Below are 23,280 nucleotides of genomic sequence, written 5' to 3'. Positions count from 1 at the left end.
TCAAAATAAAAAATTAAAGCACATGAAGCCACAAATAACCACAAGAGACAATTTGCAGATACAATTAAGGGGAGTATTGGTGCTCTACAATCTAGAAATGACAGAAAACCTTTACAAAAATCTTTATAATATTAACAAAATAGGTCTGTTTAAAATGAATTTAACAAAAAAGATAGTAATAGAAGCAATAGAAACCATAAAAAATAAAGGATACTTAAAAATGAAATATATAGCTATTGAACTCAAAATTCATTGAAGAGATTAAATAGATGAATAAGCATAGCTTTTTTAAAAAAGAATTTTAAACTGGAAGATCAATTTGAAAAGCGGAGGCAGAATATAAAATGGAGTCATAAAAAGTGAGGAATATATGAAAAAGAGGTTAAAAGACATTGAAGTGTTTCTGTTTCCAGCCAAGATGGAATAACAGGAACCAGAGTGACTCTCCCAACTGAAATAGCTTTTTTAAAAAGGACAAAATATAGAAAATCTGAAATACATGAAATGACAGATTTCAACACACTTGACATCAGGCAATGAAGAAAAGGGATTCCTAAAATTATGAAAACAAATGAAGTGAGTTCTTCTTTGATCCAACTGACTGCTTTCAAGAGTCCCCAGATCATGACACAAGCAAGGGAACCTGTGTATAGCATAGTGGAATCCCTTACCAGGGAGAAAAAGTGGCTAGAATATACAGGACAGAGTACTAAGAGAAGAGGGAGTCATGGAGAGAGAATTTTGGAGATTAGTAAAGGGTACCTCCCCACACAAGTATTCGTCTGAGTGCTGATCAACTTATGCATGTAAGGGAAATACCCAAGGCCAGAGAAAGAACATCTGGAAAGAACAGAGGTAACAATAACCTGACCAGGAAAAATGCCTAGTCTAGTCTAGACCAACTAGCTAATTTCATTATTCATGGGACATTGGATAGAGTGCCTGAAAGATCTTGCATCACTAATGGGAAAAACTAGCCCTGAATGAAGGGTTCCTCTGATCCTGCCTAATAAATCTTAAAAGTGAGACCCTAAAGAAGTTGTTTTCCAGTAAATTGCTTTCCATCCTTCCAAAAGCCCAAGAATATATATTTCTAGAAATACAGAGATGACTGACATCCAACAAGATAAAATTCATAATATCTGGAATCTAATAAAAATAATCAAACATACAAAGAAACAGGAAAATCCAGTACTTAATGAGGTGATAAGTCAATGAATTAAAACCAACCCAGAATTGGCAGAAATGTGAAAATTAGCACACACAAAAAACACATTGAAATAACTGTAATTCACATATTCAAAAGATAAGTGGAGAAGTAGACTTCTATAGATGAAAATAGCAATGAGATAAAAGTACATGATGGGGATTATTGACAACTAGACACTGTAGAATGAAATGATTAGTAAAACTGAAAACTTAGTAATAAAAACTATTCAAATCAAATACAGAGAAAACAAGAATTTTAAAAATTTACAGGACTTTAATAGGTAGTAGAAATAGAAAAACTTCAAGCATGTAACTGAAGTCCTGGTAGAAGACGGAAATGTGAAGGAAAAAGAACATTTGGCTGAAGTTTTTCAAAAATGATGAAAACTATAAACCCATAGTTCTGAGAAGTTTAACAAACCCTAAGCTTGAGAAAAATGAAGAAAACTATACCAAGGCACATCATGATTAATTTGCTCAAAAGCAGTGAAAAAAAAGAGAAAAATCTTTAAAGCAGGCAGAGGAAATAATGATAGATTGCATACACAAGGAACAAAAACAGATGACAGCTGATTTCTTGTTAGGAACAACGCAAACAAGTAGTCTTAACAGCTACGTTTTTAAAATACTAAAAGAAATAGAGTTGCCAACTGAGAACCATATTAATAATAGAACCGTTGCAGGAAGGCGGACTCCTTCCAGGGCCTGAAACTGGGCTCTTGTCTAACATTCGGAAATGAATTGTCCGAGGAGACACATCTGCTGACAAAGCAAGAGATTTTACTGGGAAAGGGCACCCGGGTGGAGAGCAGTAGACCCCTAACAGAACAACAAGAAAGAAGGTAAGTAAAGAAACAGAGAAATTAATATAGTAAATCAATTAGATCTAACAGTTATACAGAAATCTGCCTAACAACAATAGCACACACATTCTTCTCAACTGTACATGGGACATTGTCCAGGATAGATCATCTGTTAGGCCATCATTTAAAACTCAGTAGATTTTGAAACTGAAATAGCATATAAAGGATCTTCTTTGACTGCAACATAATAAAGTTAGGAATCAACAACAGAAGTAAAACTGGAAAACTAACTAATTTGTGAAAAGGAAATAACAGACTCTTAACAACCAATTAATCAGACAAGAAATCACAAGGAAAATTAGAAATACTTAAAAAAAATTAAACCAAAAACACAGCATATCAGGACTTAGAAAGAAATTTACAGCTATAAATGCTTACTACAAAAAATAAGATCTCAAACCAACAACCGAACTTTACAACTGAGGACCTAGAAAAAGAAAACCAAACTAAACTCAAAGCTAGATTCTTCTTCTAGTTGAAATAATAAAGGAAATATATAGATCAATGGAACAAAATAGAAAGCCCAGAGATAAATCCACACACATATGGACACCTTATCTTTGATAAAGGAGGCAAGAATATACAATGGAGTAAAGACAATCTCTTTAACAAGTGGTGCTGGGAAAACTGGTCAACCACTTGTAAAAGAATGAAACTAGATCACTTTCTGACACCGCACACAAAAATAAACTCAAAATGGATTAAAGATCTAAATGTAAGACCAGAAACTATAAAACTCCTAGAGGAGAATATAGGCAAAACACTCTCAGACATAAATCACAGCAGGATCCTCTATGATCCACCTCCCAGAATTCTGGAAATAAAAGCAAAAATAAACAAATGGGATCTAATTAAAATTAAAAGCTTCTGCACAACAAAGGAAAATATACACAAGGTGAAAAGACAGCCTTCTGAATGGGAGAAAATAATAGCAAATGAAGCAACTGACAAACAACTAATCTCAAAAATATACAAGCAACTTATGCAGCTCAATTCCAGAAAAATAAACGACCCAATCAAAAAATGGGCCAAAGATCTAAATAGACATTTCTCCAAAGAAGACATACGGATGGCTAACAAACACATGAAAAGATGCTCAACATCACTCATTATCAGAGAAATGCAAATCAAAACCACAATGAGGTACCACTTCACACCAGTCAGAATGGCTGCGATCCAAAAATCTGCAAGCAATAAATGCTGGAGAGGGTGTGGAGAAAAGGGAACCCTCCTACACTGTTGGTGGGAATGCAAACTAGTACAGCCACTATGGAGAACAGTGTGGAGATTCCTTAAAAAATTGCAAATAGAACTACCTTATGACCCAGCAATCCCACTGCTGGGTATACACACCGAGGAAACCAGAATTGAAAGAGACACATGTACCCCAATGTTCATCGCAGCACTGTTTATAATAGCCAGGACATGGAAACAACCTAGATGTCCATCCACAGATGAATGGATAAGAAAGCTGTGGTACATGTACACAATGGAGTATTACTCAGCCGTTAAAAAGAATTCATTTGAATCAGTTCTGACGAGATGGATGAAACTGGAGCCGATTATACAGAGTGAAGTAAGCCAGAAAGAAAAACACCAATACAGTATACTAACACATATATATGGAATTTAGAAAGATGGCAATGACGACCCTCTATGCAAGACAGGAAAAAAGACACAGCTGTGTATAACGGACTTTTGGACTCAGAGAGAGAGGGAGAGGGCGGGATGATTTGGGAGAATGGCATTCTATCATGTATACTATCATGTAAGAATTGAATCGCCAATCTATGTCTGACGCAGGATACAGCATGCTTGGGGCTGGTGCATGGGGAGGACCCACAGAGATGTTATGGGGAGGGAGGTGGGAAGGGGTTTCATGTTTGGGAACACATGTAAGAATTAAAGATTTTGAAATTAAAAAAATAAAAAAATAAAAAATAAAAATTAGAGCAGGAGTAAATGAAATAGAATAGAAAAGTAATAGAGAAAAATCTATAAAAACAAAAGCTGTTTCCTTGAAAAGAAAAACAAAATTTACAAACCTTTAGCTAGACAGGCTAATTAAAAAAAGAGAGAGTCTACTCAAATCACTAAAATTAAAGAAAACTGAAATGGGGGCATGATTACTAATTTTTCAGAAATAAAAAGGATTATAACAGAGTATTATGAACACTTATACACTAACATTTTGGCTAACTTAGGTGAAGTGAAAAAAATCCTAGAAACACAACCCTACCAAGAGAAAGTCATGAGAAACAAATCTGAATAGACCTATGACTAGTAAGGAGATTGACTCAGTAATCAAAAATCTTCTGACAAAGAAAAGCTCTGGGCCTGATCACTTCACTGTTAAATGCTACAAGACATTTAAAGCAGAACTAACAACAAAATTTCTCAAACTTCTGCAAAAAAATTGAAGAGGAGGGAGCTCTTCATAACTTATTCCATGAGACCGGCATTACCTTGGTACCAAAGATAGACAGAGACCCTATAGGAAAGAAAAGCACAGAATAATTTCACTGATAACCACTGATGCAAAAAATCCACAACAAACTACTCACATACCAAATTTAGCAGTATGGCTTAGATACCATGAACAAATGGGATTTATTTCTGGAATGCAAAAGTATTTAACCATTCAAAAAAACGTTATCAACGCAATACACCACATTAACAAAATAAAGGGGAAAAAAACACATGATCATCTTAATTGATGCAAAAAAGGCATTTAGCAAAATTTAACAGCCTTTTGTGATTAAAAAACACTCAGCAAACTAGGAATAGAAGGATACTACCTCAACATAATACAAGTCATATATGAAAACCCCACAATGACTACTAAGATCAAGAATAAGACAGGATGCCTACTTTCACCACTCAGAAGTAAAACTGTTTGCAGATGACATAATATTGTATATAGAAAACAGTAAAGATTATACACACACACAATAGAACCAATAAATGAATTCAGCAAAATAGCAAAATACAAAGTCAACACTCAAAAATCAGTTGCATTTATATACAGGAAAACTGAACAATCTGAAAAGAAATTAGAAAAACAACTGACAATTTCATCAAAAGAATAATATACTTAAGTATTCATTTAACCAAGAACACGAATACTTGTATAAAGAAAACTACAAAACATTGCTGAAAGAAATTTTAAAAGGCATGCATTCTTGGAAACACATTGGAAGTCTTTAGTATTGTTAAGTTGTTAATACTACCCAAAATAATCTATAGAGTCAATGCAATCTTTATCAAAACCCCAATTTTTTTTTGCAAAAATACCAAAACCCACTCCAAAATTCACATGGAATTTCAAGGGACCACCTCCCAGCAAAAAGCCAAGATAATCTTGGGAAAGAATAAACTTGAAGATCCCACTATTCTTGTCAAACTTACTACAAAGATGCAGTACTCAGAACAGTGTAGTATTGGCTTACAGGCAGACATATAGACCAATTGAATGGAACACAGAGCCCAGGAATAAGGCCTTACATATATAGCCAAACGGTTTTTGACAAGGATGCCAAGATCTTTCAGTGGAGAAAGGATAGTTTTTAAACAAACAGTGCTGGGAAAATATACTTGTGTGTGAAAGAATGGAGTTGGACCCACTTACTGAACACCATATACAAAAATTAACTTAAAAGTAGATTTAAAAAAAAAACCTAAATGTAAAACCTACCATTATAAAACTCTTAGACGAGAACACAGAGTAAATCATTTATGACACTGGATTTAGCAGTGGTTTTTTTTAAACAAGACACCAAAAGCATAGGCAATAAATCAGATTTCATGAAAACTGTTAAATTTTGTGTATCATAAGATAATATCAACAGGCTAAAAGTGTGACATTCTGTGATGGGAGATGTTTGCAAATCACATATCTGATACAGGATTAATGTCCAGAATATTTAGAGAACTCTTAAACTCAGCAACAAAAAAATCAAACAAGCCAGTTCAAACTTAAGCAAAGGGCTTGAATACACTCTTCTTCAAATAAGATATAGAAATGGTTGATAAGTAAATATCAGTAAAAAGATACCCAACTTCACTAATGATTAGGGAAATGGAAATAAAAACTATAATGAGATATCCCCTCACAGCCATTAGGATGGCTATTGTCAAAAAACAAACAAACAGAAATAACAATAACAAGGAAGAAGAGAAATTAGAACCTTTGCGCACTGTTGGTGGGAATGTAAAATAATCCAGCTGCTAGGGACAGCTGCTATGGACCGCAGTATTGCGGTCCCTCAAAAAATTAAGAATTAGCATATGATACAGCAATTTCACTTCTGTGTATATATCCAAAGAATTGAAAGCAGAGTCTCTAAGAGGTATTTTCATAAAGGTGTGTCATAGCAGCGTTATTCACAATAGTGAAAACACAGAAGCAATTCAAATGTCCATTGAAGGATGAATGGATAAACAAATGGTGATATATATCTATAATATTAGTTAGCTTTAAAAAATAAGGAAATTCTGCAACATAGACAAACCTGAGGACATTATGCTAAGTAGAATAAGCCAGTCACAAAAGAACAAATATTAAAAGATTCCACTTACATGAGATACTTAGAGTAGGTCAAATCATGGAGACAGAAAGTGCCAAAGAATGGTGGTTGCCAAATGTTGCTGAAGGGGTATGAAAGGGGGCAGGAGGTTATTGCTTAATAACCATAGAACTTCAGATTTATAAGATGAAAAGAGTTGTATAGAAGGGTAGTGGCGATGGTTGCATAATATTAATGTATTTAAAACCATGAACACTTAAAAATCATTAAGATAGTGCACTTTATTTTCTCTGTATTTTACCACAATTTTATTTGCTTGCACTCCAAAATCACCGCAGATGGTGACTGCAGCCATGAAATTAAAAGATGTTTCCTCCTTGGAAGAAAAGCTATGACAAACATAGACAGCATATTATAAAACAGAGACATTACTATGCCAACAAAGGTCCGTCTAGTCAAAGCTATGATTTTTCCAGTAGTCATGTATGGGTGTGAGAGTTGGACCATAAAGAAGGCTGAACACTGAAGAACTGATGCTTTTGAACTGTGGTGTTAGAGAAGACTCTTGAGAATTCCCTGGACTGCAAGGAAATCAAACCAATCAATCCTAAAGGAAATCAGTCCTGAAGATTCATTCGAAGAACTGAGGCTGAAGCTCCAATATTTTGGCCACCTGATGTGAAGAGCTGACTCATTGGAAAAGACCCTGATGCTGGGAAAGATTGAGGGCAGGAGGAGAAGGGGACGACAGAGGATGAGATGGTTAGATAGCATCACTGACCAATGGACATGAGTTTGAGCAAGCTCCAGGAGTTGGTGACGGACAGGGAAGCCTGACATACTGCAGTCTATGGGGTCACAAAGAGTCAGGCATGACTGAGCAACTGAACAACAATTTTACCACGATTTAGAAGAAAAAAAAAAAAAAAATGAAAGCTCCAGTGGCTTCTTTTTACGTTCAAACTAATCTCCCAGATTTATAGCAAGGCTTTTCCTAATCTTGACCCAAATTATCCTTTCCTGGTTCATGTTCCACCACATCTGCCCACACACCAAAACCTCAATCAACAAACCTGCTGAGGATGTTGTAGTTCTCATAGACTATGCTTGTGCATTCGCCAATGGTAGAGGGCCTAGCTGCACATGCATGCATCTTTGCACATGCAATTTTTCCACCTGGGTTTCTTACCTTTGAGTTATCACTCTAACATTTACTGGTGGTTAAATTTGTTTGATTCTTGGTAGTTACCAGATATCTGCCTGCAGATTCTTTCAAATATCTGCCACCACTTTCCAGAAAAACTCACTTAGAACTCTTTGACTATACTTTTACTTTAAGAGAGAGAAAATAAGTGAATTCACTATTTGTAGAAGTTCTGAGTTGGCAATCCTGGAAGCTGTGGTCCTTATACTTTTTTTCTTCACTGAAGATGGAAGACCTCCCCCAAGGAGGGCTGCCACCTCACCACAGTGTGTCCAAACCTTGGCTGAGAACACAGTCGAGCTAGCAGCTCCTTTATTCAGACAGTGTGGTTAAATGTTTTTTAAAAAATGAAACAAAACAAAAATGGCAATCATATGTCTTAATCACTGAATGTGAATCTTGAATTGATTTTCATAAATGCCTTAATTTGAAGCATTAGCACAGAGTGATAAAGGACACAATCTTTTGATTCAGAGATGTAGGTTCAAGCCCAACTCTTCAATTTACTAACTGAGAGATCTTGGCAATTTGCTCAACCCCACTTTACTTCTACTTCCTGAGAAATGGGGATGATTATAGTACTATCATATGGCTCTGCAGGAATTTTAAATTTTCTAATATATATAAAATAAAATATTTGAACAAATAGAAGACTACTGCTCATGCATTGAACACTTAAGAAATATTTCCCTCTTTTGTATTTATAATGACTAACTCACATACTGTTCAACCCACCTGGTAAAAGTATATATAATTCAATAGTTTTTAGTAAACTTATGTGAGCATCACAATAAATATTTCTAGTAGAATAATGATTACCTTGCAGAAATGCTGGTGATCAGTGGCTGCTCTGAATTATAAGTAGAGAGAAGGAAACAAAATGAGGCAGGGAATTAAGTACAGGAAATAGAAAGAATTAACAAAACTGAGGGGTATGCTACTGCTTCATATGCAGTTGACAAAACAGGAAATCATGATATAAAGATATTATGTAATTACTGACTTTATTCCTCACATTGTACATTTCACACCTGTGACTCATTTATTTTGCAGTTGAACATCTACCTTTTAGTCTCCCCCACCTATTTCTTTCCTTGCCCTACATCACCCCACCTTGGGCAATGGCCAGTTTGTTCTCTGTATCAATGATTCTGTTACTGTTTTGTTATTTTCATTTTCTTCAGATAAGTATCCAGGAGTGGAATTGCTAGATCATACGGTATTTCTATTTTTAATTTTTTGAGAAATCCATAAGGTTTTCTATAATTTAATAATTATATATCTTTGTAAGGTGACATAACTAAAATTATGATCATTTTGAAATGCATAGAAATATCAAATTGCTATGCTATATAACAGGAATTAGTATAATATTATAGGTCAGTTTTACTTCAAAAACAAGCAGAAAACAAACTAATAGAAAAAGAGATCAGATTGTAGATACCAGAGGTAGGGTGAAAGAAGTGAAAGTGTTACTCACTGAATCATGTCTGACTCTTTGTGACCCCATTGTAGCCCGCCAGGCTCCTCTGTCCATAAGATTCTCCAGGCAAGAATACTGCAATGGGTTGCCATTCTCTTCTCCAAGAGATCTTTCCAACCCAGTGATCGAACCCTGGTCTCCCGCATTACAGGCAGATTCTTTATCCTCTGAGCCACGCAGGAGGTGGGGGAGGGAAAATTGGATGAAGGCCGTCAAAATGTACAAACTTTCAGTTATAAGATAAATAAGTACTAGGGATGAAATGTACAAGATGATAAATACAATTAACACCTTTGCACATTATATGTGAATATTGTTAAAAGAGTGAATCTGAAGAGTTATCATCACAATGGAAAATTTGTTATTTCTTTAATTTTGTATCTATATGAGATGAAAGGTATTCAATAAACTTAAGTGTGGTCATCATTTCATAATGTATGTAAGTCAAGCCTTATGATGTACGCCTTGTACTTAACCCTGCTTTATGTCAGTCATATCTCAAGAAAATTAGAAGATAAAATAAAAAAGAAAATCACATTTGAGATCCTGAATTACCCAAATTAGCCAGTGGTGCTGATCCAAATCACTTCTCAGCTTTCCCCCTCAATCTGAATCTGAGTAACCTAGAATTAACTGAGAATTAAAAGCAGCAATATATATGGGACTTCCCTGGTGATCCAGTGGTCAACAGTCCATGCTTCCAATGCAGGGGCCCAGGAACTAGATTGTAAATGCTACAACTAAGAGTTCACATGTCACAACTAAAGATATCGTGTGCCAGGATTAAGACCTAGTATAGCCAAATAAATAAATAAAATTGTTTTAAGTATATCTCTTATAAAAATACAAAGCAGGGATATAGAAAATTTTTTGTATTTTCCATGGTGGGGAAATATGGACCTTTCAGAACTACTACTCCCAAAAGTGACAGGAATTTCTAGCTCTGGGGAAAAAAAATTTAAAAACCCAAACAAACAAACAACATTAATAGTATTACCATTTGACAAATCCTTTTCTCAACTGGGTGCCCATTTCTCCAATCAAAGGAAGACTCTTTTTTTACTTCACCTCCTAGAATTTTCCTTCTGCTTACTGTCTTTTATTCTAATCATTTTCCTTCTCATTTCTGTTCTTCATATTAAATGCTTTTCTCATGTCATTTAGGATATGAAACAGCCCTATTTCAGCAGATGAAATTCATGACCCCTAATACCCTTATATTCACCCTTTTCCCACATCTAAAGACTTAGGATCATGGATTTTAGAGGACAAACTCAGAAGAAAGGGAAAGCATTCAGGGGTCCAGAAAAAACTCTGTCTTCAGCGTGTCATTCTGATGCAGAGCCAAAATCCAGAGCTTTCTTATTCCCAAAGCTGAGATTGGGGAGACGCTATCTGGAGACCAGCTGGGCCAGTTCTGACCCCCTGACTTCAAAATGAGGCAGTGTGTCTTTATTGAGGTTATTTTTCAATACCTCCTATTCTCTTAATTTTTACCCTTGTTTGAAGACATCCAGCTGCATCTGGAGTGGTGGGGAGGGCTGTTCACTAATTTGCTCCTAGTCTATCTCATCTTGAGTTCACCATTTAGCACTGAAATTACTGTGGTCTGGCTAACGCTGGGAATCCTACCACCAGAACTTTTCCTGTCAGCGAAAGAGGAGACAGTTCAACATGAAAACCATAGACACTTTTATCTCTTGAGGGAAGTCAAGACCATCTCTCTCCTCTAATTCATTTCTCTTCACCCTCTAGGCGGGGAGTTGATGATCTGGTTTGGTCAAGTTCAAAGACCTGACATCAAGCCACGTTTCTAGCGGTGGAGCTAACAGTGGTTTCCAAGCAAATGTTGGGTATGGGCTTTCTTCTTCAGATAGAAAAGCTCAGTTTCTCTGAGGCCTGCCCCTGCTGCACCCAAGACCTGCCCCAGGACCAGAGACATAAGAGGGCTCCACCCAGAGCTTGCTTGGTGATACCTCATCTGAAGTGTGGCAAGAGGAGAAAGGAAATATTCACACGCTTCCCTGTTTCTTGTATCTCAGACCAATGACTGGAGAGAATCATAAGGAATGTCAGGTAGGATGCCATCAGAGGAACAAGAACCTTGCCTGGTAAACCTGTCTTATAGTTTATCAGTCAATCTGGAACATTTTGAGAGCAAAGTGGGCCATTATTAACAATTATTTGGGAAAAGCAAGTATAAATGGGACCATCCCAGGTAAACCAGGTATCTGAGCATTGTAACTATAGACATTTCAAGTGGGGAGGGCTTTTGTACAGGGAAGGATGGCTTTACCTCCACCAGAGTCACTGGGGGAGCAAAGCTCAGACATAGGGCTCCTGGAGCCAGACCCAAAGCTGCAGTGAAACTTAGAAACTGCTGGGCCAGCAGCTACCAGTAATCTCAGCTGCCAAAGCAGGTGGCTTTTGAGATCTTCCTCTGGCCATGCAACTATTGCATCTCCTCCAGAATGATGGCTTCTTCTGGCTTGCCTTCCAGATTTTACACGAGAGACAGTCACTGGCAGACTAAGCCGGACCTTGCAAAGGGACCACGGAAGAGCCAGACAGAGATGCCAGGCTGATGTCAGGTGAGCCAGCACTGATGACGAAATGTTAAATCTCTGAAGGGACTTACATGGGGACGAGCCAAACAGTCCATCTGGAGAGATGCAAGAGGGATAAAGAACTTTAAGCCATTGTAGGTTGGCTTTGAGGTTCTGAGGGAAAGCAAAACCAAACAGGAAGAAAAGAAGGAGAGATTAGGGCAGCTAACCCTCCGGGAAGACTTGAGGGAGGTAGAAATGGGAAGAAGAATGTAAACTTCCAACATTTTCATCAAATTAAAAAAAAAGAGTTTTAGGACACTATACGCATGTTGAAGTAATTCAGTCTTTTACTATGTCTTCTGGGACATCAGCAAAGGTTTACATTACTCTTCAAGAGTTTTTGAATCAGTGTTTTTTGACTGTGATGCGAAACCCAGTCATGCCCCAGCTCACATGGGTTTCAGCACGGGAGGGTGACTCGTGGTTCAGGCAAGTAGAGCTCTACACTATGGTTTGGGGTCAGATTGTCCCAGCTGAAAAGCAAAGTTTCTCCTTGTGCTACTTGCTGGTCATTTTGCCTCAGGGTCACAGGGATGGACGCTTTTGGTGTGAGGCAGGATTAGAGCAATACTTGGTGCACACACCTGCACTAAACATGACCCTTAGTTTAACAACACTATTGTGCCAACTGGGAAGGAAAACCCCACGTGACAGTGAAAAAGAGCTTGATAAGCAAATGAAAAGCTGAAGAATTTAGAAAGATACAGGAGAGGAAAAGAAGGTGACATTTCTTCCTAGCACTTAAACTGCTGTCTCCATGTACTGATTTGTTTGTTTGTCTTACTAACCAGAGTATAATCTCTGCTTTTCTCACTTTTCATACCTCAGTTGCCTAACAAGGTGTTGAGACTGGCCAGGATACGTCTGATAGCTATTTGTTAAATAATTATTCAAGATGCAAAGACCACTAATTTCCTCCCAATATCAGTCCCACATTCCAGTATAGACTCACCTGAAAGGAAGATGATATTTCCCAGCTTTTTCTTCCTAATTTTTGTTTATAGGTATGGCCACTCTCTAAGTCCCATTCAGAATGTGAATTAACCTGTTTAGCTTTGCAGTGCTACACCAGTCAGCTCCCCAACAACCTCCCAAATGACATGTTGGTTAACATATGTCTATGGGAAAGAGATCCTATGGGAAGGGTCTGACTCAGTTTAATCTCCTGGCTCCAAGAAAAGTGAGCACTCACCTGAGCTTCGGTGGCATCTTATGACATGCCTGCCAGAAAGGAGAGGGATTCCTGGAGTGAGGGATCACAGTTACACCTGCAGGAGAGCATTGGTAAGTCCTTCTATTCTATATGGACAGAGAACAATCTATATCCCAACTTCCTTCTTGAAAAGGAAAACCAGGGACCACAACAAATAGAAAATTGGTTTACAAGTATTTCAGAATGCCTCTATATTTACCCAAGTTTTTTTCCCCCCTCATTAAAAAAGATAAGCCTACCTTCAGAGGCAGGGATGAAAAGGAGTGCCTGAGGACTTTTCCACTCCAGAGCCAGTCTTGGGGAGGGAGAGTTATGACCCGCATCCACAGGATAGAGTAGGAACGACTGCCATCGCGTCAAGAGATGTGGGTGAGGGTATGGGGTCTGCTCTGAAGCAGAAGGAACAGCATGTGGGTGGTCTGGGCCTGACCGTAGAAAGGCCTGTATCTGACTCTCCCCTGTGAGGCTGTTCCAATCTAGCGAGCTGTGGGAGCAATACTAGCAGAATCAGAATTATCAGACATGTAAATATTGCCTCCTCTATTTTAAATTTCTTTGATACAAGTTGATTTTGGTTTTCTTAACTGGTTTCCTACCATGCAGCTCCAAAACAGCTTCCTGAAGATTGCATGTGTAGGCTGATATGTTCCTCCTATCTCCCAGTTAAATCTTCTAGCATTACCATACAATTCTATTCCACAAAAAATGTATCACATTAGGACTGAACATATAATTTAATTTTATGGTATGCAAAAGTTGAACTAAGTGAATGCCAATTACTCCAGCACCACACTATAGATAACCATGGAACAATGCCTGGGTCTTCATTAACTAAATTTAGAGGCCTGCTACTGGTCTCAAATGTTTTTGTCATTGGCTACTTGGAAATATACTTTTTTGAACTGCTTCTGGAAATAATACCAACTAGTTGTTTTCAAAAGTGCCCCTAACACTGGATAAATTACCATGAACATATTTTTAAAGTAATTGTGGAGCTACCAAGACTATTAGGGAAATCCCCAAAGGTTTCTGTTAATCCCCAGTCCCCAAAGAGAAAAAGTAGTCAATGGAGAAACAAAGTAGCAAGTAATAAATGACTACAAAAATAAAGACTTCCCTGAGCCAAATACAGATATGAAGAACATAGAATTTAGGAAATTAAAATTTGCTTGCCTCAAATAGATTAAGGTATAGGATTCTACAAGGTTGTGCTAAGTCACTTCAGTCATGTCTGACTCTTTGCAACCCTATGGATGGTAATGCCCCCAGGCTCCCCTGTCCCTGGGGATTCTCCAAGGCAAGACTATTGGAGCAGTTTGCTATGCCCTCCTCCAGGGGATCTTCCTGACCCAGGGATCAAACCTTGTGTCTCTTACATCCCCTGCATTGGCAGGCAGGTTCTTTATCCCTAGTGCCACCTGGGAATATTCTACAAGGTCAGGGAGCTAAATCTGAGTCTTCTGCTTAAGCTAGGGCAATGTAAATAGATGAAAAAGAATTCAATGCCAATTAAAAGAGAGAGTGGTAGATATTAATAATATGTGAAAGTGACATCTGTCATTTCATGTAGAACTCTTGGTGCTTAACTCCCCCAAGCTCTTTTCTATTGCTGTAGTAAATTCTGATGTATCATGTTAAGTTGGAAAAATCACAGAGTTAAACTAGTGTATGTGTTTTGTTTATTTGTTTTTCAGTAGTATGTGTTCTAAACACTGCATGGAAGACAACTTCCCTAAAGAGCTTTTTGGACCTTCAGACTTTGTACAAGAAATTAACTCTTTTAGTCTAAGTCACTGAGAGTGTGGTGTAAATCACTTGGAGTTATTTGTTACGCAGCATTACATAGCCCATTCTGACCGATGCCCGCAGTCAGAATAGTTGCCCACAAAGAAACATGTCATATTTCCCCTGTTGCAAATGGGAAAAATAATGATTATCATTAATAATTTGCAATCTTAAGGCTTATCATTAATAATTTGTAATCTTAAGTCTGCTCTCCTGAAGATCTAGAGTTCAAACACACACTGCCTGCATTTAGAAAGATCCAAGGCCAAAAACTTCAATTAAAATGTTAACAGGTTACTAATATAAAATAATACTTTTTCTGAAGAAACTTATCACCATTGCTTCTACAGCTCATGTTCAACCAGATGCTAGCTTACAGTAATGTATTTCCTTACCGTTAAGGAAATAGTCCTCACAAGAAAAGTCAGCAGCTAAGAACAAAGATAAGAGCCCCTTAAGGACTATTAATAGAAAAATGATAAAATAGAGAATATAGAGTCAGTATGGATAAATATTTCAAAACAAATACAGACTGTAAAACATTAGTAAGAAACATAAAATGAACAAAACGGTCAGGCATATCTGTTTAACATCTTTTAGAAACAGAGACAGTTATTTCGTTAAAGAAAAATACCATAAATGGATTAAACAAATGAAATGATGGTAAACTGGAAGGTGGAACTGAATAAATTTACCTGGTATGTGGCAGACAGATGGAAAATATAAAAAAAGAAGAAGAAGACATAGAAGATAGCAAGTTAAGAATTATTCTTTGTAGAATCTTACCCAACTAAGAGAAAGAAAACTAAAGAGACTGACTTCCAGGGAAATAGCAAGCTGGTACTATAGGTGATATTCTGTTGCTTAAGTTCACTTGCTTATTTGATTAAGTAAATCATTAAAAAATAAATACCTCGTTATAATTTGGAAATTTTTCAAAGTACCATTTCCACAGTTCAGTTCAGTTCAGTCGCTCAGTCATGTCCGACTCGTTGCAACCCCATGAATCACAGCACACCAGGCCTCCCTGTCCATCACCAACTCCCAGAGTTCACTCAGACTCACGTCCATCGAGTCAGTGATGCCATCCAGCCATCTCATCCTCGATCATCCCCTTCTCCTCCTGCCCCCAATCCCTCCCAGCATCAGAGTCTTTTCCAATGAGTCAACTCTTCGCATGAGGTGGCCAAAGTATTGCAGTTTCAGCTTTAGCATAGCATCATTCCTTCCAAAGAAATCCCAGGGTTGATCTCCTTCAGAATGGACTGGTTGGATCTCCTTGCAGTCCAAGGGACTCGCAAGAGTCTTCTCCAACACTACAGTTCAAAAGCATCAATTCTTTGGCGCTCAGCTTTCTTCACAGTCCAACTCTCACATCCATACATGACCACTGGAAAAACCATAGCCTTGACTAGGCGGACCTTAGTCGGCAAAGTAATGTCTCTGCTTTTGAATATGCTATCTAGGTTGGTCATAATTTTTCTTCCAAGGAGTAAGCGCCTTTTAATTTCATGGCTGCAATCACCATCTGTAGTGATTTTGGAGCCCAAAAAAATAAAGTCTGACACTGTTTCTACTGTTTCCCCATCTATTTCCCATGAAGTGATGGGATCGGATGCCATGATCTTCGTTTTCTGAATGTTGAGCTTTAAGCCAACTTTTTCACTCTCCTCTTTCACTTTCATCAAGAGGCTTTTTAGCTCCTCTTCACTTTCTGCCATAAGGGTGGTGTCATCTGCATATCTGAGGTTATTGATATTTCTCCCGGCAATCTTGATTCCAGCTTGTGCTTCTTCCAGTCCAGCGTTTCTCATGATGCACTCTGCATAGAAGTTAAATAAGCAGCATAGTCAGCAAGGATTTATTTATTTATTTCAGCCTTCTACCTCTACAGTTTCATTTCCCAATACTCTAACATTCATCATTTTCTAAACACCTTGGCTTTCTTTTATTTTCTCAAATGCTCCAAATATTTCCCCACCTCAATATTTTTTCTGCTGTTTCTTCTGCCCAGAAATCTTAGTGATACAAATTTGAGAAAAATGTGTCCCTGGAAAGTATAAAGTGGCTCCTAAGAACAAGGTCACACCCAGGCAGTGAGCACACCAACCTTCAATGCTTAACCATCATGTGCCATCCAATTTAATGAGTTTGAGGGCCATACAAGTGCTGGGTATCTGCACAGGTACAAATTGGAGTCAAGTATAAGGTAGAGTCGCATACCATGTTTTCTAGGAGATTCTTGGAAACCTGAGAACAAGAGGGTTTAATATAGAAAACCAAATCCCAATAGGTAAATAGAGTTCAACATATTATCTCTTTGGATGTTTATTTCCTGTTTAGCTGTAAAGTTCAAGATGCAAGTATTATGGGTGAACAACCTTCTGCAAATGCACTGAGGGCTGCGCTGCATAAAAACCCCAGCTATGGCTGGGTCAGAGGCTTCCAAGAGAAGCATTGTACTAATTAGGATGGAAAAGTTAAACAAAACAAGATTTGTGTATAGTGTTAACTGTGTGACCATGAACAGGTGAGAATGGGAAGTTTATAAAAGGAACTGAACGTGTACTGAGTGCCAATGCATCCTAAGTGATTTACATGTCGCTTACTGGCTGTTGGTTGGAGGCTGCCTTCAGCTCCCACAGGCTATCTGCAAATCCTACCACACGGTGCTTGCTGCATCCAGCCAGAAATGCAAGTCTCTAGACTTTCATTTACCCTCCCTCTTACTCAATATGTAAAGGAGCAACTGCTTCGCTTTGTACCAGGTGTCTGACGTACAGTCCTTGCTCTCAAGAATTTACATAAGAGATTGCACACAGAAACACATACAAGTTAGACACTAAATCTATAAGGAAAGTGTTCTGGAATTAGTGACAATGGTTGACAGCTTTGTGAATATACTAAAAGTCACTGAAGTGAATACCTTAAAAGGATGAATTTTATGTTATGTGAATTGTATTGAACAAGAGTCAAAAACACCTAAACTATTTATGAAGTGTACATGCAAAATATAAACAATTCAGACATGCAAGGGTTTAGAAAATGTACCATTCATGCACCCATTCTTAAAAAGCTACTAAAGAATAAGCACTGGGAAAATAGATCTAACTAAAAAGAGAACATGAAATCCAGGAAATACAGTAATCAGGTCCCAAGAATAAGAGCTGTGCAGCAGGCTCTGAGGCAGAAACACAAGTACAAATGCTGCCAAAAAAATTCCCCCAAAGTATGACTTGAATACACTAGAGACACTCGGCCATAAATCTCAAGCAGTGGTGCGCATGGCATCTCTAATGCCTGGCCCTTCCCTCGCAAAAGCAGCGTCACTGAAAAGGACTGACATTGTTTAGAAGCCTTCATAAAGTTAAACTGGGAAATAAAACACAGTAATTTGGCCTTCTGCCTATAACCTTGGGTCACTTGGGGATTCCAGTAAAAAAAAATCCAAAACTTTACTCAATCATTATGTGGTAGTTTGGTAAATAAGCTGGTTTTATAATTCTCCTTTTACCTTTAGAAAATGAGGCATATTTGACTTTCAAAGGGACAATGAGAGAGATGCTTCCTACCATTTACAGTAAAGAGATGGTTGTTTAAATGTTAAGCTCCTAAAGTAATAAACAGAGTTAGAGTCACATTTGAAACATTTACATAGTTATTTGGGTTGAAGAAGGAGAAGGAGATAGCAAATAAGTGAACCGAATGCATGTATTTTAGGAGAAAATAGAAAAGAAATATGTTCAGGTGATAGACAAAACCAGCATTTTATGAAGAAAACTTCTGTTATATGGAGGCAACCATAAAAATCAAGAAACAGAATTGGTTATACAATTGAGAATGTGAATGTCCTGAATGTCACTGAACTGTGCATGTAAAAATAGTTAAGATGGTGACTATTACGTTTTGGACATTTTGCCACAATCAAAAATGTTTTTAAACAAAGAGAGAACAGGTTGCAATTGGTTGGCTCCAGGTTAGAAAGAAGTGGAATTTGAGACTATCACATTGTATTAAAAGTCTCTCTGTACTATTTCAGTTTGTTAGCCATGAGCAGGAGAATAACATGATGAAACTAACATTTGAGAAAGATTCAACTGAGGGAGGGAAGAGGGATGCATGAGAATGTGAAAAATCTGGAGACAGGGAGGCCCACTAAACAGATCTGTTTACAGGAAATCAGGGCACGTGGTTGAAAAGTACCTGACTGTGGGTATGCAGGTGGCTGTGGCAGGAGAAGGATGTATGGGACAAGTTTGGGGACTGATTAAGTAACACAAATGCTTACCACAGGATGTAGAAGGGTTTTGCTCCCTGCTAAAATCAAGGTACAGTGAGTTCAAGAAGACACACTTGAGGGCTACTCCTCTTTTCCAAAAGCAGCTCTCCAGTCATTTTACCCAAGAAATGTCCTCCAAAATGTTTCTCCATGGACTCAGCAGAGTTGGGCACATAGAATCATCAGATGATAACAGGCAGGGTCAGGTGTTTGTTGAACATGCCTTATGATTAGACAGAAAGAGAATAAACAAATGAAGAAGTGGTAACTGAGCTCGCTTGCCCTGCCCAAAGGGTAGTCCTCCTTCAATAACCAGCACTATATTCAGTTTGGGAACACAGCACGGCAACACCAGCTTCCAGGATAAATTGTCTTCTTAGGCGCTTGGAGCAGAACAAACACCTGAATGCTCCTGCCTGGCAAGAGCCTCCCATTCTCCCAAATCCTGATTCACCCTGGACCACTTCCAAATGTGGAGTCAGAGGCAATTAAAGGATATTCCAGTGGAGCAGTGGCACCAGACTGACATATTTCTGGGGAGCCTAAGCCAGGCTTTCCAACCGTCCTCCATCGTGCTCCAGAGAGCTCTCTTGTGGTTCCCAGACTGACTGCTTCCAAGCAGTACCAGGCAAGGCCCCTGGAACTTTTCTCAGCTATTCTCTACAGCTGTGAAGACAGCTCGTTGGGTGAAATCCAGCCTGCTGAATCACTCATTTCCTGCTCTTGATCTCAGAAATTTCTGTTTGATGTTCCTCTCTCAAAAAATCCATAATTTTTAGAGGAAAAAAAAAATATATATATAGTTTTATGAGCTTGAATACTAAGCCAGTTAATTTTGAAGGAGTCTTACCAGATGATCATCTTCCTACAAAAAGTTCTGGGTGCTGAGTAAAATTCTAGGACGGTTCTCTTGGGACGTGAGGGTGTTGGATGTGGTAGGCAGGATTCCTGACCATGTTTATACCCTAAAGTTGAAAACATCACTCAGCTGGTTCAGCAGCAAATTAGGAGAAGCTGCCATTTCTAAAATCATCAGATGAATTACTAGCGCAACCCAAGAATCAGCTGTATGGGTGTCTCCAAGTCCTCCATCCTATGAAAGCACCCTTCTCTTCGACACTGAAATAAAGACTAAAAAGGAGTTTCACCACCAACCCACGTGTAGCTATATCTCCCAGGAATCCCAGGGACTTTCCATTTCTCATAGTGGCTCCCTCTCCTAATATCTTCCTTCTGTTCAATTATCTGTTTCATTTAGATTCTCAACTCTTGCATCTGCTTCCTCAGTCTACTCTGCATCATACCAAATGTGGAGATGTGTATTTTTTTCCATAATTTTTCCACACAAGGTATTACCCACAATAAGATGGTAGTTTTAACAAAGTTTCAGAAAGAGTTAGAATTAAGAGAGAACTCACATAGTCATATAGCAGATGGCTGGAGACTGCCTGTTAGTGTATACGAGATGCTCCTGTTTCTGGAAGTTTCCTGGCTGTTTCCCCCACAGGAAGCAGCTCTGTGGCTGAATCTCACCTTTGACCTCTTTCCACACAACTGGCCCCCATCTTTCCTTATTCCTCATTCATCCATAAGCCCTCACTCTGCCTTCCTTTTAAGTTGCCATGAAAATTTTGAGTTCTCCTTATTTTATTAGGCATGCAAGTGCTTGTGCCTGCTCAGTCACTCAGTCGAGTCCGACTCTTTGCAACCCCATGGACTGTGTAGCCCACCAGGCTTCTCTGTCCATGAGATTTCCCAGGCAAGAATACTGAGTTGGTTGCCATTTCCTTCTCCAGGGGATCTACCCATCTCTTGCATCTCCTTCCTTGGCAGGCAGATTCTTTACCACTGAGCCACCTGGGAAGCCCATTTTTTACTGGACAAGCCAATTTAATTTTGTCTCACTCTTCCTCTTCCAGATCAAGGTTTGGGGTCTATTTCCCTGAGAAAATCAGCAATCATCAATCACACTGCCAGCTACACTTTGTTTCTCAGCTCCCATCCACAATATTAGTTTGGTTTTTTTTCTTTTTTTTTTTTGCTTTTTTTGTTTTTTCTTTTAGTTCGTGAGATTTTTATTTAAAAAAAAAAACATTATTATTTGTTATACATATTTACATCTTAAAACACCACCCAATTTAGTAAAAATAGGGCATTCAATGGGATCATAAGCAGCAAAAGCTACTTATTAACTACCAATCATTTTTACAAAGTCATACTTATATACAAATAAACACTAAGGAGAAAAATAGACAACGGAAGTTAATAAGAAACAATTATAAATAAGGCCTCTGCAGTGGCTCAGCACTAAAGAATCCAAAGGCAGTACAGGAGACACTGGAGACTGAGGCTTGATCCCAGGGTCGAGATCCCCTAGAGGAGGAAATGGCAAACCCACTCCAGTGATTCCTGCCTGGAAAACCCTATGGACAGAAGAGCCTGGTGGGCTACAATCCATGGGGGTCACAGTCTGACACAACTGAGCAACTGAGCACATAATTAAAATAATGCCAGATTTTAAACAGGAGTCTAAAAGTTTCACTATATAAAAAGATTTTCACTCAAAGCAAAGAAAATGCACTGCACCGTCATCTCAGATTTAGAAGACAGCAAGTTAATAGACGTTCTCAGTTGAGGCCTATCCAACTTGAGGAACATTTATGTAACTACCATACATTTTAAAAGGATTGGTCCCGTTCCGTTTTCTCAACTTTTACTTCCTCCTCTTCTTTTACAGTACTGGCAGCACCAGCATTATGTGGACTGTCGAGGTCTTTGTTAAATCCATTTGATTCTTCCTGCTTCTGCTCCTCACCTGTTCTACCCTCCTCAGATGTCTGTGTGCTGGGTGTGTTCACTGACAAGTCATTTCCTAGGGACTGACTGTTACTCAGTAGCTTTGCCTGTCTTCTTTCCAAGGCCAGTTGTTTATTTCTCTCAATTCTTTGTTGTTGTTCTTCTGTTAGGCTTCTACTGGACTCAGAAGCAAACTCTACACTTCTGTATGAGTTTGTCAGAAAGGGATCTAATTCGTGGCCATTATTTTCCTCTACTTCATCATTATTGCTTACAAAATCTTCATGTACAATAGGGAGATCAAGTCGAATTCGTTTTAAACAGGTCTGAACTTCCTTTCTATTTCCCAGATATTCAACTCTGTCAATAAAATCTTCAAACTGCGGTTTAGGGAATAGCCTATATGCCCAGTGCTCCATGTGTCTGATTAGTGTCTTCAAGTCCTCAGCCTCATGACCTTCACCTTTGAATTTTGCCTTCTCAAACACATGCCTTAATGCTGGGAGCCCTCTCTCTGAAATTAATCTCTCAGCATTCAGCTTAGGTATGTTCCTTTTAACTGTTCTCTTTGGAGGTATGGGAACAGGCGCTCCTCTTCCTGACTCTTCTTCAGGTTCAGCGCCTTCACCATCTTCCCTCTCTGGAGAGGCTGGAGGTGGGAACGGAGGGAAAGTTGCATCTTCTGTATGCTCATAATCTGGTAGGTCAACCAAGCCATTCTCCTGTGGTTCTAGCATCTTTTCCCCTCGCTCGGGCCGCTGCCGCCACCAGCGCAGAGTTCCGCGCGGCGGAAAAACCCACATAAATATTAGTTTTTAAATCAGTTTTTAAAAAAAAGTTACCTACATACTGTATCTATTAACATTAGAAATCAGAAACAGAATACAGAAGGACTCAGTTGCCAAACTTATCATTCTCATATTTGTCCTAAAAAATCCACCCACTTGACTTGAAAAAAAAATTATTTCTAATCTCAACAACGTTTAGGCGAGTTTCTGGCTCCCTATGGAGGGTGATGACGGGAGGTAAAGGGCCATTGTCTGTGTACAAGAGTACACACACAAAAGAACAGCTCCCAGTGAAAACCAGTCCATCCTGCTTTTTTTGCAGAAGCATGGATAGCCTGAAAGGGCCCCTGCCCTCCCAATATGTATGAGAGAAAGACAGGACAGTGCAATAAAGCATGTGACGTATTTAAATATCCCCAACACACATACGATCTGAGAAAGGAATGATCCCATCTTTCTCAGGAGTTCAGTAACGTGAAAGCATTACTAAAAATGTATATCAAAAAGCTGTCAGTTTTTATCTTG

The 23,280-nt window shown here is 38.4% G+C and overlaps 1 protein-coding gene across 2 annotated transcripts; it reads right to left on the bottom strand.

Moving 5' to 3' along the window:
• Positions 1 to 21,849: 21,849 nt before the first annotated feature.
• Positions 21,850 to 22,704, bottom strand: LOC138080437 (TIMELESS-interacting protein-like). Of its 2 annotated transcripts, XM_068973441.1 has the most exons (2): positions 22,417 to 22,704; positions 21,850 to 22,293 (listed from the first exon to the last, which is right to left on the bottom strand). In XM_068973441.1, the coding sequence occupies exons 1-2, from the start codon at positions 22,702 to 22,704 to the stop codon at positions 21,850 to 21,852; spliced, it is 732 nt and encodes a 243-aa protein (XP_068829542.1). The 2 variants fall into 2 exon arrangements, with proteins under 2 accessions (XP_068829542.1, XP_068829540.1); XM_068973439.1 differs by having other exon boundaries at positions 21,850 to 22,704.
• Positions 22,705 to 23,280: the final 576 nt, after the last annotated feature.

Source organism: Capricornis sumatraensis, chromosome 5 (genome assembly GCF_032405125.1).
Source record: "Capricornis sumatraensis isolate serow.1 chromosome 5, serow.2, whole genome shotgun sequence".
NCBI classification, from domain to species: domain Eukaryota; kingdom Metazoa; phylum Chordata; class Mammalia; order Artiodactyla; family Bovidae; genus Capricornis; species Capricornis sumatraensis.
The sequence above is the reverse complement of the archived record's forward strand: the minus strand, read 5'-3'. Positions and strand labels throughout refer to the sequence as shown.

What these genes read in the sequence shown, in the direction of transcription:
- LOC138080437 (XM_068973439.1), bottom strand. Translation starts at nt 22,704, where the DNA reads ATGCTAGAACCACAGGAGAATGGCTTGGTTGACCTACCAGATTATGAG.